The sequence below is a fragment of the Pocillopora verrucosa genome, chromosome 10 (assembly GCF_036669915.1).
Source record: "Pocillopora verrucosa isolate sample1 chromosome 10, ASM3666991v2, whole genome shotgun sequence".
Classification (NCBI taxonomy): domain Eukaryota; kingdom Metazoa; phylum Cnidaria; class Anthozoa; order Scleractinia; family Pocilloporidae; genus Pocillopora; species Pocillopora verrucosa.
The window spans coordinates 2518143-2537126 of record NC_089321.1 but is presented as its reverse complement, the minus strand read 5'-3'; the positions used below and the strand labels follow the sequence as shown (position 1 = coordinate 2537126).

Genomic DNA, 18984 nt, shown 5'->3' with positions numbered 1-18984 from the left:
GCCGAATTTCCTGTTTCGATAGACCAATGCGGAAAAAGTGCATGTAAATTACGCAGTCAAGGCCAAATACAGACTCTCTTTCTGTTCAATGACTTGTAACTAAATAGTGGAACCGCTTCTTTGATGAATACACGCATAGGCCTGTGACGAAACAGATCTCATGATTCACAAGCTTAACTCGTTCCATCCCAACATCCCCAATGCTCTATATATTATTTTCTCTCAACCGGAAGAGTCTGCGATATGTTGTATTCGTCATAAAGATGTTTTTATGAATTTGCGGATACAATAAACAACGGATTTTGAGCAATCAGAAACCGCGAAGTATATATCTCACTTACGTTAAACTTTTTGATAAAAGCACTCAGGGTTAAAATATCTAAAACTTCCTTCCCGGAGCATTCGGCAGTAAAGCCCATGCTGCAGAGGATGTCACACATCCTTTAATTTCTTCAAAAAAGAAAGGGGATAAATGAGCGCAGGAAAGGCTGCCTAATTCCATCGGATGTAACAAGATGGGAGGGTCACACTTCCTCCATTGCTATTTTAAAAGAGGAAGGAAATGATTAAAGATCTGCATACAAGTTTGACAAACAATTTCACCTACTCTTAACTTTCAATGTAAAGCAAGATGCAATTAGGAAAGATTGGACTCTCGGTGAACTAAGTATCTTTAGTTGACTGACCACGCGTTATCATCGTTATACAAATCAATCCATTTACTTAATTAACATGTTGAATATACTGTTTATAGGATGTTAACCAAACTATATTATCTAAGCTATGCATGTGGACTGCAAGGGATTCCTTTTCCTGACTCATGTATTTATCTATTTGTCCGGCAATAATCTATTTTTTGTTTTCGATCTTGGTGCCGTCAAATTGGATCGTGGAGCAACCAACTGGGGCTATCTGTAAACCTGGGAATAGGAAAAGGCTACGCTAGTATTCTACGATGTTAAAAGTTGAAAATTATTCGAAACTCCACTTATCTGGTTTACTTCGCTCTTTAATAGGTTGATAGATTAGAGCAATGTTCAATTAATTGTTGAGAGGAATCTAGGGCTACACAGGTTTTGCTTCACTTCGCCTTAACATTTCCCTCACAAATTTAGACCACCCTCTTAACTACGACTCAGACATAGTGCTTTAACGTCGGGCATGCGCAAGTAGTAAAACTTTGCTAGTCGCAAGCCAATTTCTCGTGCAAAATTTTGAAGTAGGGAAAAAAGAAATTGCAAGACTTTTCGAAAATAACGCTTAAACTATAAACTAAATGTATCCTGTAGACTCGCCATTTCGTTTGAGATCTAGAGAAAGTAAGTTGTCTTTGAAGCACCGTGATTTCCTGGGTCATGTGGTTGTTTATTTATGGTTGTTTATTTATACTCCTGTGGGACAACTTGGTTGTAACAATATGATAACAAGCCTCCTATCCATTACAAAGTTTGCTCATGCACAGAATATTGACCTTTGTGTTCGCAAAGCATCATAGGCGAAACTGAAACCGATCACCACATGGTTACAGCATACTCGTCAAGTTCTGATTGGTTCCTCCTCACGCGAACCCTTATTCTGATATGGCTGTTGTGAATTTGTAGGTTTGACCCTTGGAAACGCAATTTTACTCGGACTAAGACTTATGTCTTACGGTGGCTAATTTACGTTTTTTATTCAGTTGTTAACACTAAATTACACGTTAAGACTTATGTCTGTTTATGTCTACTCATTCAGTGGTAAACAAATAAAACTGAAAGAGAAATAAAAGCCATTTCCGATCGTAATCACGGGATAGTTCAGGAGCAGGATTCAAGCTCATGGCTCGATCTGTCATTGGGTTTCTTTCGTAGTAAAATCATCGGTCAAACACATTGCAGTCCAATTTTCTTTTGATCAACATGTCTTTATCAGCGGTATCTTTTGCGATTCGTGCGCCAGATTTACTAGTTCTGAATTCATGTGCGCAATAACTGGTAATGGAGGACTCCCTGTCTAATTGCTAGCGTAAAAATAAACACATAAGTTTCCTACTCATCCAGAGATCTGTAGACAATTTTGTGGGCTTTGGATTAAAGGAATTTTCACTATTGAACATGAACTAAGCGAAGATTTTATACACGCAAATTTTTTCGGTTTTCTACTATCGTTTGCTTCGATCAAGAACATTCATAGCTACCACTTCTTTGAATCAAGATGTTTCACAAGGGAGGACCTGGAAAACAAAGAGGTTTTGGTTTTGGAGGATTTTCTCTAGCAGCAAAGAAAGAAGATCCCCTCCCAGCTAATGTAGGGAGCGGCATGCCCGTCAGTAGATCAGGTGGAAGTGCAAAGAAAAATCATTCATCCCATGGCCAGGGATTCCACGGTACTTCATCGTTTCCTTTGCCAGGAGCCAGGAAACCGTGAGTATTTATGCTTAACGATCAACTATTTTTTACATTATTTTGATAAAGGAATGTATTAGAATAATATCGTCATCAAAATTAAGTCAACAGTGAAATTTTGCTTCGTCTTAAGTTCTATGTACACTAGAGGAAGTTTACCGCTTTAGTTACTTCGAGTCATAGCTATGGCTTGGTAATAAAACATTCGAGCTTTTGGTCGCTCAATATCTTTTTGGTGAAATCCGATGTTTCTTTGTCTAAGTACTCTAATCTTCCATGCTGGCCAGCTCACCAAATTCCTCTTTTATATGTACCACACTAGTCAAGTTTTTGTAAAACATATTAGAGGGGGTTAGTTTTTAAAGAAACTGTGGTGCTGCATGGGTGGGAGAGTGATCAAGTGATATGATAATGTAAATTGGCCACCATAAAGTGTTTAAAAGCTGATGTTTCAAGCATTAGCCTTTTTTCAATTGCTCTGATGAAGGACTAATGCTTGTAATGTCAGCTTTAAAACTCTCTACAGTGGCCAATTTACAATATCAACTCAGTTGATAATGTTTAATAACTCTTTTATGGTGAGAGACTCTATTCCTCTCTCAATTTTTTAAAATTTCTTGTTACCAACATTGACAAGGGGGAACAATGCAATGTTTTAACAATTCTGATTAGGATTATAGTTATCATTCAGCAGAACAGCACATCTTTGTTTATCAATGTCAATGGTGATTTTTTTAATTGTTTTTTTTTTTGCCTAAATGACGAAATGGCCATCCTTGGTTGAAGGGAGGATTTGTTTCCTTACAATATTTTGCTGTCCTTGTGAACTGATCAATGCAAACCAACAAGGTTATCCCTGCTGGAAAACTTCCCAATTAATTAAACAAAACTATTTAACATTTCATGCCCGTGAAGTTTCTATCAGGTGATAGTTAAACCAAGTTAAACAGACATAAGTCTTAAAATATATTAAAGGTGATAGTATTTGCCACATTAGCTTTCAGGCACAGAAAATAAGAGTGAGTAATCAAATTGTTTCAGTTCAAATCTTCTTGTTTAAAATTTAACATCGAGACATGTTCATGTTTTCAGCTTAGTTTAATAACAACTGCACTCTGTCATCCTACTCAATGTACCCACTATTATGGAATAGATAAGAAGTCGCATAGCCAATTGGACTTTGGCATTTTTGATAGATGCTAGTAGATTTATACTTATTATTTTACTTTTAGAATCTTTGTTGATAGTGATAATGAGGATGATGAGACAAAATTTGTTGATGATGATGATGAAAGTGAAGACATACCATCCAGTCGCAAATTGGATGATGATGATGATGAGGAGGATGAGTTGGACAAATTCATGGCAGGAATACAGGTAAGATATCTTGTTTAGTAAGCACAGCTACCTTCAAAACACTACGAACTCTAGGTGGTTTATTGAAGTTGTATCATGCTTCACATGGAAATATTTAGTTAGTGAAAAACTACTCTAGTTCTAAGTGCCCAATCATGTCATTGCCATATTCTTGTGTACACAGTGACCCTTAACCTTTTAACTCCCAGAAGTGATTTACATGTAACTTCTGCCTATAATATCCATACACCATCCCACAAACAGTTAATGAGATTACTCAAACTTATCAGTTAGAGGTTGTTATCATTGTTGTATTATTCTTATAACCAAGTTACAAAGAAATGTGTAACAGCTAGATGGGAGAATTGATGATCAGATCTTAGGAGTTAAAGGGTTAAAAGTGACCAGGATCTAATTTCTACCTTTAATAAAACCCTGCAATAACACTTGAAGATTAGAGGAAATGGTGGTCAGCCAAAGAAGCCAAATTTTCCTTGTCAGGACCTTACCCATTTAAGTCCCACTAGACTGACCTAGACTTAGAAAGAATCTCTCCTTGCATTGTCAGTACAATATCAAGTAGACAAGTAGCAAGAATAAATAATAATATTAATTAGGGGATTATTGGTTGATCCAAATATAAATTCTCAAAACTGACATCACATAAATTGTATGGCAGACAGTAAGGAGAATTACTTATGAAATCTTGGGAGTTAAAGAGTTAAGAAATTTATAGAGAAGAGTAGGGAGAATTAACATTCTAGTAGAGAGATTAACATTCTTTGTGTTTGATATCTGGTCAGAATGAAGTGCAGAAGGAAGCAAACTTGTCTGCAAAGGAAAAAAGCGACAAAGACAAGAAAAAGTATGTTTTAGTTTCATTCGGTTTGTTCTTACCACAAGGTTCAGGCAAGGATCACACAGACATTCTTTCCTACTCAAACACAATTTGTTACAAGCAAGACAGAAATGTTGAAGTTTTTGTGAGAGCAAAGCATTTTTCAAGCAAGGCATGGCTACAGCATGGCCTGTTATAGCTGGTTAGGAGTCAATTGAGACATTTCTGTGAAATATAGCTTCTTGTATTTTTGCTGTTGATAAAAGTAGTTTCAGGTACAAGTTTTTTTGTAAAAGTCACCATTTTGTGACCTAAAACAAGGATTTCAAAATGTTTTGAAGTTGGCATCAGACTCGGCAAAAGTAGGTGACTGTGAAAAGTTCATTAAGTCCTACCGGTGACCAAGGCAGAATTTCTCCTTACAAAATCATACAATATCAACCACATACATAATGAGAATAAAGAAAAATATCAATTTGTGATGGTTAGTTGATCCAATATTAAATTCTCTGAACTAACACTATAAGAACTGTATGGTTGACAGTAAGGGGAGTTAAAAATTTGACCTGGGAGTTAAAGGGTTAAGGGTCAAAAGGTAATTTTTTTGACCCAAGCAACTGGCAACATGTCATCAAGTAGCCGGTGGACCTGAAGTAGTCTCCAGCTTGTTTTGAAATCCCTACTAAAATCCTAAAATGGTCCCCTGAAGTAATTTTTTAATTGCCGGAAACCAAATGGGAAAGTGGACATGGTGCTCTATTTCATGATATTACTGTACAGCTGCCCTATGCCATTTGTCTTTTGAAGAGAGCTCTGATCAATTAGAACTTTACAGGTTGCTGCATGGCCCCTAAACACAGCTTATAAATTTTATTCAGTATATGGCAATTTTAGCTTGCGTTGTTGTCGTGATACAAGCAATACTAATTACTCGTGAAAACTTTTGATATAACCAGGATCAGAAGAGATGACATTGAGGAGGAAGATGATCAGGAGTCATATTTCAATTACATCAAGAATGCTCCTGTTATTGCATATCCTGATGATGAGGAAGAAATAGAGTATGATAGTGATGGAAATCCTATTGCTCCAGAGAAGTCCAAGGTAATTCTGATTTATCAGTGGTTTGTCTGTTAAAGAGACTTACTGATCCTCATTGTGACATATCAATTAATTTGCTTTTTCTTTTTGTTTTGTCGTGTTTTGCAGATTATTGTACCACTTCCAGCTGTGGACCACTTTGAGGTATTTATTTACCATTTATTTATTAATTTATTTTTCCTTTTATTTTTTTTACCATTGTTCTCCAGGACCCAGTCATTTGAAGGCTGATTAGCACTAACCCAAAATGTAAGGTTAAATTGTAATCTGGTCCTCTTTGATTGCTTTGTTAACCCTTTAATCCTTGAGAGTGACCAGCATCTAATTTCTCCTTTCAATATCACCCATGAATCAAACATTAAGGTCATGAGAATAAAGGAAATGATAATTAACTGAAGAACCTCTTGATTGCTAAACAAATTCTCCTTGCAAGCACATTTGGAAAATAATGTAAAGAGACCAGTGCAGAGAATGTGCATATTGATGTTAGGGTGTAAAGGGTATAAGACCTGTTTGGGATGATTTTCTCTATTCTCTTTTGAGCATCCAATCACAGCATCATGGAAAAAGAAAATTATGCTGGATTCTCTTATAACCCTATGAACCCTAAGAGGGACAAGCATCTAATTTCTCCTTACAATATCACCCCCAATTCACACATTCTGGTCACAAGAAGAGGGAAAATAATCACCAACTAATGAAGCCCTTAGTAAACAAATTCTCCTTGTCAGCTCCTTGGGAAATGTATAGAGAACAGTATGGAGAATATGCATACTGATGATAGGGTGTAAAGGGTTAAAGCATTTACATCTGAAATCAAATTTCACACTAATCCTGGGTTATCTTAACCCAGCTTTGAACAACCTGGCCCAGAAGCACCCGTGGTCCACATGCTGAATAGCTTCTTGTTACTGAAGGGGCAGCTTCTTTTATAAGACAAACCTGAGAAATACCTGTTTTGATCTGAAATAAATTTCAACCTTTGCCTTTTTTTCATTATACTGGAAAGAAACCTATAGTAGGTAACTGCAGGGGTAGTAGATACTAAATAATGGGGATTAATATAAAAATAATTGGATTTAGCTGTAGACATTCCACATGGTGGCTCTTCTTGGTCACTGAAACAAACTGTAAATAAACATTGTTAAGTAAAAAATAAAACTGGTTCATATTTAAACAAAGTTTAGCCAATGTTCAACAAAACTGCATTCTAAACTATCTTAAATTTAGCTGAATCTTTTATCTGAGTGTTTATTTTTGTGAACAATGTCAAGTAGGCCAAAGTTAGCAGTGGAAGGAAATTTCATTAAACCAACCTTTAAGAGAGAATCCTTAAGGCCTATTGCTTGCACAAAACCATGGTTTGGGTTAGACCTTGTAGACTTGACCAACCCATTGAGTTTAAAAATCCCAACTGGCAGATGGCAAATTAGTTGGCTGTATACAAAGTGCAGCCAAAAAGTTGAACTCAGGGCAACTGAGAACAAAACCAGTGGGTAGCAGGGTAGTGGGCTTGAACTTGGAACCACCAGATTTCAAGTTCAGTGCCCTGAACACTTGGCTGCACTGCCTGCATTTTACTTAGGGATAATATGCACATGCTACACACTACTCCTTCTTCATGGCTGGCTTCTAAATAATCTCTGGAGAACACTGGTCTTATTTTCATTATATCTTCAATCATTTTTGGGTGACTTCCTTCTTTGGTGCATTCCTCACCATTTTTTTGGCATTCTTTTGTCTTGTTGTAGATTGATTACCCACCTTTCGAAAAGAACTTCTACATTGAGCATACAGAAATTGCTAAACTAACCAACCAAGACGTTCAGGATTTAAGGAGAAAGTTAGGAATGAAGGTGGGTTATTAAACAATATTTTAGAAAATTCTTTAGATTGAATGTGTGTGAAGCACTTTTAAATTTTGTCTTTGTGAGGGGGGGGGGGGGAGAAAGGGCTGGTTAGGAAAAGAATGAAAACTATCAACAATCAGAATTTATAGCTTATTCTAAGCCTTGAGTTTCCCTTTATGGCATCTTCTACTAGTGTTCATGTGTTTTTTTGTTTATGAAAAAACTATAGAAAACAAACTATAAGGAGTTAACCCTTTAACTCTCATGAGTGACCAAGAGAGAATTTCTCCTCACAATATTCATACAATATCAAGCACACAAGTGATAAGAATTAAAAAATATCAATTTGTGGATTATTAATTGATCCAATACCAAATTCTCCAAACTAACATTGAAGAATTGTATAGCAGACAGTGAGGAGAATTACTCATGTGATCTTGGGAGTGAAAGGGTTAAACTGCTCCTGAAGGTAAAAAGACCCTAAGGTGGCTTTATCTTGTTTTGAACATTTTTCCCTCAGCTTTGCACAATGTTTGATTCAGGTATTGCCAAAATCCACCAGAAAAGAAACTGCAATTCAAATTTTTAGGCAGAAATTTGTGTTATTTCAGAATGTACAGTTTATCATGGTCATTGATTGTCAGTTTTGATAGTTTTATATGGATTGATACTCAGTATTGCCAAAAATCCTTAACTTAAGAGATTGGGGGTTAAATCAATGCAAGCCATTAATTCCTATTAAGTTCAGGATATGCATTTCATCATTGTCATTGATTGGCAGGTGTCAGGTGCTCAGCCTACAAAGCCATCCATCAGTTTTGCACATTTTAGCTTTGATGAACAGCTCATGGGTGCAATCAGGAAGTCTGAATACACACAGCCAACACCGATCCAGTGTCAGGTATGATGGAAATCAAGAACTTACATCACATGCAGGGTAATTTAATATTATCAACTGAGTTGCTCTAATGAAGAGCTAGTGCTTGAAACGTCAGTTTTAAAACTCTTTACAGTGGCCACTCTACATTATCAATTGAACTCAGTTGATAATACTAAATTACCCTCATATACTCTCCCACGATGCAGCGCCAAAGTTTTTTTAGAAACTTACCCCCTTAACATCACATGCTGTTGTATAACACATCCCTACTTACCCAGTGGAAACCCATAGTACATTGTAAGTGGGTGGCAAGCTGGCATGACTTCTGGTAGCTGGCTGCTACCTTAAGCTTACCACTCCTTGGGTAGAAAGATTGAGAGAAGGTCACCTTAAACCAACTAATGGCAACTCCCTAAAAATGCTGAATTGATAAAAAATTAATGAGCTTGATTGCAAGCAGACTTAAATAGAGGTTTTGGCTTACTCCTGAAAAGTAATTTCTCACAAGTGTATTATTTTCTCCAACATCTTTTTGCATTTTGATCTAAATTTAGAGTCAGAATATCAGTTCTGGTGAACATCTGTGTAGCATTATGTTAGTATGGTATCACTGTAACTAAACTGTCATTCGTTAGTTCTTCAATTGCGATAAACACAGGAGAAAAAAAATGGGAATTCTGTTTTTCTCCTTGGCTCTGCTTTGAACTGTGGCTTTCAGGGCACACAAAGTGGGAAAGGGACAAGGAAGAAATGTTTGATGGAAAAAGCTATTTTCCCCATACTACTTTAACTGACAAGGGTTTTTTTCTATGAATTGAGCTTCATAAATGGTTCCTCTGTGCCCTTTTTTTTTCAGGCAATCCCTGTGGCACTTAGTGGCCGAGACATCATAGGCATTGCTAAAACAGGTTCTGGTAAGACTGCCGCCTTCCTGTGGCCAGCACTGGTTCATATCATGGACCAACCTGAGTTGGAGCCTGGTGATGGACCCATTGCCCTCATCTGTGCACCTACCAGAGAACTTTGCCAGCAGATCTTTGCTGAAGCTCGACGGTTTGGAAAAGTTTACAACATCCATGCTGTGGCTGTGTTTGGCGGAGGCAACAAATATGAGCAGTCAAAAGCTCTTCAGGAAGGAGCAGAAATTGTTGTTGCTACTCCAGTAAGGAAACTTTGTATGGTGTAGATGTGGAAGTTTACGTCATCTTTCACCTAAATAACCACGCTTCTAATTGACCATCTTTATTTACATCATCACTGTGCAAAAGCATTTCATTCGATATTCCTATCCTAGCAGTTAGCAGGATGTTTGTCAGCATGGACCCAGTTAAACGACCTAGCCTGTCACAAGTCTCCTGTAGTGCAGTGGTAGAACGTTCGAAGTAGTAATCGGAAGGTCGTGGGTTTGACTCCCAGTGGGAGCACTTGGAGTTCTTTTTCTACGAGTATGCCCGTGTCACTTACTGAATAACATCAGCTTTTACTATGAATCGTGGGTCGAAATGATTTTTGAGTCGTGTTTCTTTCTTTCCAGGTTTATTGAAATATACTATTAAAAAAAAGACATTTTATTAGTGCCATTCTGCGCTTCATGTGCTCCTTTTTAGAACAAAGAAATAAAAAAAGATACATGCTTCTTCATCGGGAAAAAAAACAGATGTAGACCATAGAGACACCAAATTGCTCATTTTCTTTCCTGGTAACAGGTTACTTCTGAGACTCCAACTTAAATAGGGACATGCGTTGTTAACCATTCTTTACAACTACCGGTACCTTAAATGACTGCAGTCTCAAGTGGTCAAACAAATCTCATGTACAACATTAGCGCTTCTCTTTATTAGTGTTATAACTTTATTGTCATCCAACTCTAGGGTCGTCTGATTGACCATGTGAAGGCAAAGGGCACAAACCTAAAAAGAGTAACATATCTGGTCTTTGATGAAGCTGACAGGATGTTTGACATGGGATTTGGTATGTAAACTACACGGCTAAAAGCATCATGAGCAGGCATCGCTCGAATAGCGCAATTTTCAATTGTGTGTCGAAGTAATCCGGGATTTCGTTAGTTTTGCTTCACTTTGCTCTGTGATTGGCCCATTAAATTCGCGCCTCTTTCTCAACCAATCAAATTTAAGCCTGAAACCAATCGCTCCTCGGTCGCCTGCGTTTCCCGCGCCTCAAGCCTTTTTCTTGTTTTTACTTTGAGTTCTCATTGGCTCCTGGTGATTTTAACCTTTGTTCTGATTGGCTGTCAAGATTACTTTTGTTTTGGCTTTACGTCACTCAATCGCAAAAGCGCCCTTCAACAACGACTATGAGATTTAAAATATCTTTAATTTACGAAAGAGAAGTGTTGCTCATTTCTTCTTATTTTTAAGAGTGCTTCATGGTTTCGAAGTGTTTTAATGGGGTGTAAATGGACACGTATGGACATCTTGCTTATTTCTGTTGTGGGAATCAAAACCTGATACTTGTCCTTTAATGTTACGAAATGTTTTTCTCTAGAGCCGCAAGTGAGGTCGATCGCAAATAACGTTCGTCCCGATAGACAGAGTGAGTATTACCTCTTATTTGACCTCGTTATTCTTTTCTCAATAAATAAATAGATGATTGTTGCTCTGATATGTAACTTCACATGCCAAAATTGACGGTTAATTGCAATTTGCGCTTCCTTCGTTTATGCAATTTTCATCTCTAATCCAGCTATCTGAGTTGAAAATATTATCACTGCTTTAAGTTGTTTGTCTTTTTGCTTCGTTGTATTTAGCCTTGCTCTTCAGTGCCACATTTAAGAAAAAAGTCGAGATGCTGTGTCGGGATATCTTGACAGATCCTATTAGAGTTGTGGTGGGAGAGCTTGGCGAGGTAAGCAATAATCGTCTGAGGAAGAAAAGACATATACGCTGTACTTAGAAGAAGTTTCTAACCAGTTATCAGTTACTGATGATAATCACTTATCAGATACTGTAAACAAACTTGTAAATGAAAACCTGTCTGGTCATTGTGGGAGCGGGCAAATGGTTTGGTTCAGAGTTGTATCCCTTGTAGTACATTATACACTGCGGAACAATAATTATAAAAACTTATTTTATCAGGATTGAAATGAACCGTAGCTGAAAGATGCACTATGTTCGTAAAACATTAACTATTAAGATAGGGTTGAGAGTTTGAGAGAACATAATTTTCTCCAACGTAGTGGATCATTTACAAGGAAACACAAGAATTTTACTTTTTCTGTATTTAATTTCCCTCTTATTTTTCCTCTCTATGCAGGCAAATGAAGATGTAACACAGATCGTGGAGATCTTACCAAGTATCAGTGATAAATGGACATGGCTAACAAGGCATTTAGTCTCTTTCACATCAGGTAATCAACGGAAAATTGGGAAAAGCACTCTACGAATTTAAGTCTTGTGTGTTCTTCATACTTCCCTACTAAAAGACTCGGACCCTATAATTTCGTTATTTGCTGTACGAATGAAATAATTCCAATGTTTCTAATTCTCAATTCACGTACCTTGTTTTCCAATTTAAGGAAGGTTGAGTTTCTTGAAGAGGATTCGACGTGATTTTAATTTTTGTTCCACAGGAATTTGTCACAAGTGACGTTAGTTTGTATTTCTCTCACTTACATGTATTTTGCTTTCTAAGCTGGAAGTGTCCTCATCTTTGTGACCAAAAAGGCCAACAGTGAAGAACTTGCATCAAAACTCAAAACCAAAGATTTTGAAGGTAGGTCCTAGATTGTTGCATACATGTCAGTTTTAACGCCCAAGGTTATCTCGTGCCTGTCTTTCAAATTCGTGGGAAGGCGATCTTTCAAATGCAACCTAGATTGTTGTTCAACAATGAGCATCAGCAAATCGTTATAGCAAGTGACAAATTATCTCTGAATCAACCTGTGAGGGATTAGAGCCTATCTACTCTCGATCTGAGTTCACCGCCCTCGTCACTAGGGCACCGTATCTCCTTAGGGAAGAAACTATTTTTTTGCACTTGTTTTCTCTCTTTTAAGACCAGCCCGGAGAATATCTGTAGAAAAAGGTTGCCCTTCTTGGCTCGGGGGGGGGGGGGGGGGGGGTTTTTTTTTGTTTGTGCCCTTTAAATAATCGAAAATATTTTGTTACCTTGATCCGTGTCACTAATTACAAATAACTGATATGGCCGGTTTATATTGCTTTTGGCCTCTCTTTACTCAGTGGTGTTATTGCACGGAGATATGGATCAATTCGAGAGAGACAAAGTCATCAACTCATTCAAGAAACAAGAGATCCCAATTCTAGTAGCGACTGACGTAGCAGGTAGGAAGCAAAGTTTAATATTTATGTACAAATTTCACTCAGCGCGCAAGCTGCGCACACAGAGAGAAAAGAGATTGCTGCGAACGTTTGACGCTTCTTTACGCAATTTTGGAGGAACTGAAGGCATATGCGACTCCAGCTCGGCTCACGCTTTTGCCGTTTGGCTGAGAGGAAGCTGATGAGTCTACCAAGCTGGTTTAATCCTAGACCTTAAAGAAGTAGCCATTCGCTCGCGGAAGTGAACTCTGGACCTTTCAATCACCTCCACATTAAAAGATAAAACATGTGTATTTCTTTTAAAATACTTGACTCAAATTCTCCACCACCCCCCCCCCCCGGCACGGACGACAGTCAAATGCCGGTGGGTTGCCCGGGCGGGGGTGTTGAAGCTTCGAATTGATCGGTGTATTGATGAATTGGTTTTCATTTTAGCCCGTGGCTTGGACATTCCGTCAATTAAAACTGTCATTAATTACGATGTGGCACGTGACATCCACACGCACACACACCGGATTGGTCGGACTGGCAGAGCAGGTAAGTTTGTTAGAGGTTCTAATTCTAGCAAATACGAATAAGTACTTTCTCTGTCGTTCACTCCAAAAGATATAGTCGGAATTCAAAGTAATGCCTTTCTGAGCCCCTTTTGCGGGCTACAGGAAGTGAGTTACCCCCGAAAGTAATGAACTAGAGGAATTCTTCTTGCTATATCGAGGCATTATTCAACCAAAAGAGAGTGATAGAGATAGAAAGACTGACTAGCTGGATGGTGTTATTTTGATCTAACTCCAAATTATATTAACCAATATACGGGGAAATACTGAACACGTGAAATGGAGAGTTGAGAATCATTTGAGTGGAGCAAAATATGTTTAAAAACGTTTAGTATTGAGGGAGTTCTGTTTCCATAGTCATTTTTCTAATAAGGCTAATTTTCTAATAGATTGTGTATGTTAATTCAACTTTTTTTTTTGGTACAGGGGAAAAGGGTGTGGCTTACACCCTTCTCACGTCAGCAGATCAAAATTTTTCAGGGGATCTTGTGCGAAATTTGGTGAGTTTTTGCTATATTCATGATTAATTTCGAGGAACCCGCTTAAGTTAAGATAATTCCAAAGCATGGCTTATTTAACAAGCGGGAAAGCTCAATAATATATAGATTTAGTCAAGCCTAAAAGCGGAGCTCGCATTTTTTTTTCCCGCACGTCTCAAGGGCACAACGTCTTGCCCCGGCCAGGACTAGAACCCGGGTCGTCCGACTCGGAGCCCAGTGCACTGGACTACTGGACAAAGCCGTGGCATTGGCGTGCCCGCGGTACAGTTGACCATGCATGTTAAAAGTAGCACCTTGTACGGTCGTACGGTGGTACATCCAAATTTTTTCGGCTTGATGGGTTACTACTATTTTGTATAATTATGGGGCTACGTTCTGCGAGCTCCGCTATTAGAGGGGAAAAAAGAAGGAAAGGAAAGGGCTTCAAAAACTGCAATTAAGCAGACCTTGCCCATGGAGGACGTTAACTTCTTTGATAATGAATTGGATGTATTTGGGTAAAGCTTTCGTTTAAACCTGTCAACTTTCTAACCCATCTAAGAGTTTACCAAAATTTTCCTTGGTAGTGTATCTTTGGTAGACTTTGGAAAGTAAGAGAAACTTGGAAAACAAGTATCAATTCTTTAGGTCAAAATATCACTTCCATGCAATCTTCAGACTTAAATGAATATCCACTTGCTCTAGTGCTTAATGCTTGTTTATATCAGGAAGGAGCTGATCAAGTGGTTTACTACAAATAAATATAAATATCCACCTGCTCAAACGGATAATTCTTGTTTTTATTAGGAAGGAGCTAATCAAGTGGTTCCTGAGGCTCTGATGGAGATGGCACTGAAGGTTCTTTATTATTAAGCGTACTACTTCTTTCTTAACTCGTGAAAACATATCGTTTGCAAGTCTGTAGACCCATTTTCATTCATTTGTTATTCCCTTACAAGTTTTCCCTGTGGTGTAGATTGCCAGTTAAAACAAGTCTTGGCGCCAAATTCCCATGTCCGTAACCTGTTATTCCAGGTATTAAACAGGCAGACTTCTGTTGGAAAAACTTGCCGGCGGCAAAAACTCCAAGGGCAGACGACTTGATACAGACATTTGTTAAGAAAATCGGAAAAGATTAAGAGTGACGGTTACTTGAGTTTTCAATCGCGAATTTAGTATGGAGCAATTTTCATTTGAGTTTCAAAAATAATCTTGATGTTAATTGGCTTTGTTTTACTTTGCTCTGTGTTTGGTTCAAAAACTCGCACCTTTCTCTCTACAAATCAGATGTTTAATGACCTCTAATGCGCCAATTACGACTTGGTCGCCCGCGTTTTCCCGCGCTTTAGGCAATTTGCTTGTTTTCACTCTGAGTTCTCATTGGCTCTAGCTCTATGTACTTGGCTTAAGATACAAGAGTAAGAAGGAGCCTGCTAGGTACTACCTAAGACGACAAACATTGTGACCAAGTCACGTTTGGTTTTTAGTCCGCATCTGATTGGTTTAGAGGGTGGCTCTAATTGTGTGGACCAATAACAGCACGAGATTAAGTAATATCGATGCAAACACGATTTACTCACGACGCTCCCTTAATATATTTTTGCCTTGCTTTCCTCTGTATGTAAATTTTTCTCGCTTGGGTCCATAGAATGCCTGGTTTAGGAAGTCTCGTTTTCGACAAGGCAAGGGAAAAGCCAGTGGAAGGGAAGGAAGACCGCGCATGCGTGAGAGGCCGGGATTAGGAATGCAGGGATCGTCGGTAAATAACGCTATTTAACCTGATAACTCCGTGGATTAGTATTAATTCATCTGGCTATTGTTGTACTTCACGGGTTTTTGTTGATGTTGCCTTTTCGACCAATTTACATTTGTGGGAACGAAAGGTACTTTACTGAGACGAGCACAATAAAGACTAGCATAAAATCTCAAAAATTCGTACGTTGCAAACTATCGCCTTGACGGCGACTAGCATGTCCTCACTCTTTTGTTATGTTTGTCATAGCAATGTGCCTTTAATTCTTCTCGAAAGATGCCTCGTGCCTTCAAAACCTTAACCCTTTCTCTCCCTGGATTGACCAAAAAGCAATTTCTCCTCACATTGTCGATACTTTTTCAAACAGCAAGGTGATGAGAAAAAAGAAGAATGCAGAGGAGAAGATATTCTTAATTTGGGATCAAATTGCCAGTTATAATTTGAATCAGTGTATGGTGTAGATCTAGGGAATGTTATATGATGGTTTTTACAGAGACTTGAATTCTCTGAAAAACGTTTAGGATTTGCAAACTATTGTTCAAAATCTGGAACCTAAAGAGTAGGAGATAAATGGTGATACGCCTTCAAGTTTGAAATATGAGAAGCAGTAAAATGTCTTTTCCTCGACCAGAATGTCTTAGTAAAGAGAACTGAGATTTTTCAGGTTTAACCCTTTAATTCCCAAGATCTCATTAGTAATTCTCCTTACTGTCCGCCAAACTATTCTCATTATGTTAGTTTGGAGAATTTGGTATTGGATCAACTTATTTACCTCTGATTGATATTTTTCTTTATTCTCATCACTTATCTGATTGATATTGTGTTGATATTGTAAGGAGAAATTCTGTCTTGGTCACTCATGGGAGTTAAAGGGGTAAGGGAACATCGTGGGGAACCTTAAGTTTGCTCTTGCCAGATTTGTGGACCCAAATGACTCGCAAAATATCTGAAAGAAAAAGTCTTTATTTTTGTACTCCAAAAATGTTTTGTGCCCTGATACCACAAATTTTTAACAAATTCAGTTTTCAGTTTAAACTTGCGGCTTAGTTGGTATTCACAAAAGGTAATCTGTCTTATCTATTCACAGGGAAACCAAGCCGGTGATGGCAGAGGAGCGCAGTATTCGTATACAGAATCGTCGTATCCACAATCGTCTTTTGTATCGTCGACGTCCTCAAAAACATCTTTTCGTCCGTCGTCATCTTCGGCCTCGGGAGGAGTGTTTGGCTCTTCGGCAAGAAATGATCGAACCTCGGCTCTCAAGGCTGCTTTTCAGGTTTTTGTTATGAATTTTTTCTTCTTTTACCGATCACCTTTTTTTTTAAATGTGTCCGTCTCGAAATTTGTAATATCCAGTCACACAATTATCTATTCACGAAAACGTTGTCACTTTGGAGCGTACGTTGTTACAATCTTAACTCATTCTTCACTTTCGTTCCCCTTTCTTCAGCGGATAAAATATCCCACCTGCTTCCTGCGGACAGCTTAGTCCTTTTTGACTTGATGTTACTTTTGTTATGTTGCTCCACCCGAACGAATCATTCTCTTGGAGACTTATTCGATGTTGATATATTCAAGTCTTTCACGTTTTGGTCCTTAGGCCCAGTACAAGTCTCACTTTTGCGCTGCATCTTCCTCTGCGTCTAACACATGGGACGCTACAAGTCATCACAGTACGGCTAAACCCCCTGACAGGCCACAATCGTCAAAACCACAAAAACCGGCCGTCAAGAAATCCCGTTGGGACCCAGCTTAGGAACATACATGTTCATACTCTGAGATTTCTTGGTTTTCTGTGGATTTTGTTCTACATTTGGGCTCAGTTGGTTAGAAGAGAAACATGTATGTGTTAGTTATTTAAGATTCAAAAAGGCTAAGAACACAGTTTTTTTTTCTTTGTTTTCAATGGAGTCCCTTGACTCTCTTCGTGACTCGAAGGGGGAACGTTTGCAGCGTAACTTAACAACTTGCCTCGTGAACACGAAAATTGTCACTTGCTACGGATAATGCTCAGGTTGGTCACGCTTAATGTAGTTTGCTGTTTCTTTAACCCTTTAAAACCCCTAAGAGTGATTAGCATCTAATTTCTCCCTATAATATCAACCCCTTAATCAAACATTAAGGTCACGAGAATAAAGGAAATGATCATGGAGCTCTTGATTGTTAAATAAATTCTCCTTGTCAGCACCTTAGGAAATGTATAGAGAACAGTATGGAGAATATACATAATGATGTTAGGGTGTAAAGGGTTAAAGAGATGGAAAGCAGAAAACACTGTAGACAGTATGTTGGAGAACCGAGTAAAGGTAAAACGTCTCGCAATAATACTAGCGATCCTCTTCATTTCAATAGTGAGGCTACAGAATGATTCCTTACGAACTGAATGTGTCGTTCGGTTCGCTTATTATATGGTCAGTTTCCTATAGAAAGTCAGTTTCGTACTCAGTATTAAAACTGATTTACTAGCGTTCTATCACATATACCGCAATCTGATTGGCTGCGGTCTTCGCTGTCTATTCATTAATAGATAGAGTTAAGTGAGCAGCCCATAATTTTGTGGCCTATAGAAAATAAAATGAAAAAAAATGAGCCTGTCTTTTTTTTCTTTTTTTTTTTTTTATTATTGGCAGATCGATACGAAAACGTTTAGATGATTCTCTTTCGAATTCTACGCACGATAGTTGACTTAGATTTCTTACTCATCAACTATCCTGAGCCAGAAATCCCGAACTCATGATCTAATTTTCATTAATATTTTATTTAAAAAATAGCAATCATCAACATCGTCCTAACCGAAGGTCTTAAGATGCTTCGTATTCTCTCTAGGCGATCCTCTCTCAAAGAAAGCCCGATCAGTGTAACCACATTTTTCGTAAACCAATTAAAAAAATATCTCGTCATAAAACTACTGGCTACCTCGAATGATTACTTGACTGTAATCTTTGTTTTAGAGCGCTATTCAAGAAGATAGGTTCTGTCGGCACTCCTTCGCGCTTCTCTTTCCTCTTTTTTAGGACTTTGTGTTTTTACTCGGCCTTGGAGACGATTTCCTTTTTCCGGAAATCTGGCCAAGGGGGTTGCGAAACGGCACGGGAACCCAATTCCTTGTGTAACTCGTCATCAGTTGAGGTCATACAAGATGTAGGCTGCAACCACCCTGCTGTACATACTCATTCTCGAAAAGTAAACGCTTATTATTTCTTTGTAACAAGCTTGGCCGTCATCTTGGATATTTTAAGTAGAGATCGACTATGAGAGAAGAGAATCCCAAGTGAGGGGGAATTGAAAGACGTTCCCCGCCCCCTTCCCTCTTGTTTACTTCATCCCCATTTCTGAAAGCTATCAAGGCTGCGAACATGAGGTTGTTATTTTTGGTGGGTGCGCTAAACAGAGTAATACAAAAAGTAGGCTAGTTTAGTCCAACTGGTTTGCTCCGTACTGCAGACTTGGGTGCTCCCTGTAAAAAGAACGACCAATCGCAGGTCACGCAA

At 38.3% G+C, this 18984-nt stretch overlaps 1 protein-coding gene across 1 annotated transcript; it reads left to right on the top strand.

Moving 5' to 3' along the window:
• Nucleotides 1-1948: 1948 nt before the first annotated feature.
• LOC131791175 (ATP-dependent RNA helicase DDX42-like) lies at nt 1949-18082 on the top strand. Its single transcript, XM_059108496.2, has 20 exons — nt 1949-2402; nt 3617-3761; nt 4544-4605; nt 5535-5682; nt 5788-5823; nt 7431-7535; nt 8311-8430; nt 9266-9571; nt 10281-10380; nt 10915-10962; nt 11177-11274; nt 11683-11776; nt 12061-12141; nt 12609-12710; nt 13143-13244; nt 13688-13761; nt 14548-14598; nt 15389-15499; nt 16581-16769; nt 17094-18082. The coding sequence occupies exons 1-20, from the start codon at nt 2194-2196 to the stop codon at nt 17247-17249; spliced, it is 2337 nt and encodes a 778-aa protein (XP_058964479.2). The 5' UTR covers nt 1949-2193; the 3' UTR covers nt 17250-18082.
• The last annotated feature ends 902 nt before the right edge of the window (nt 18083-18984 follow it).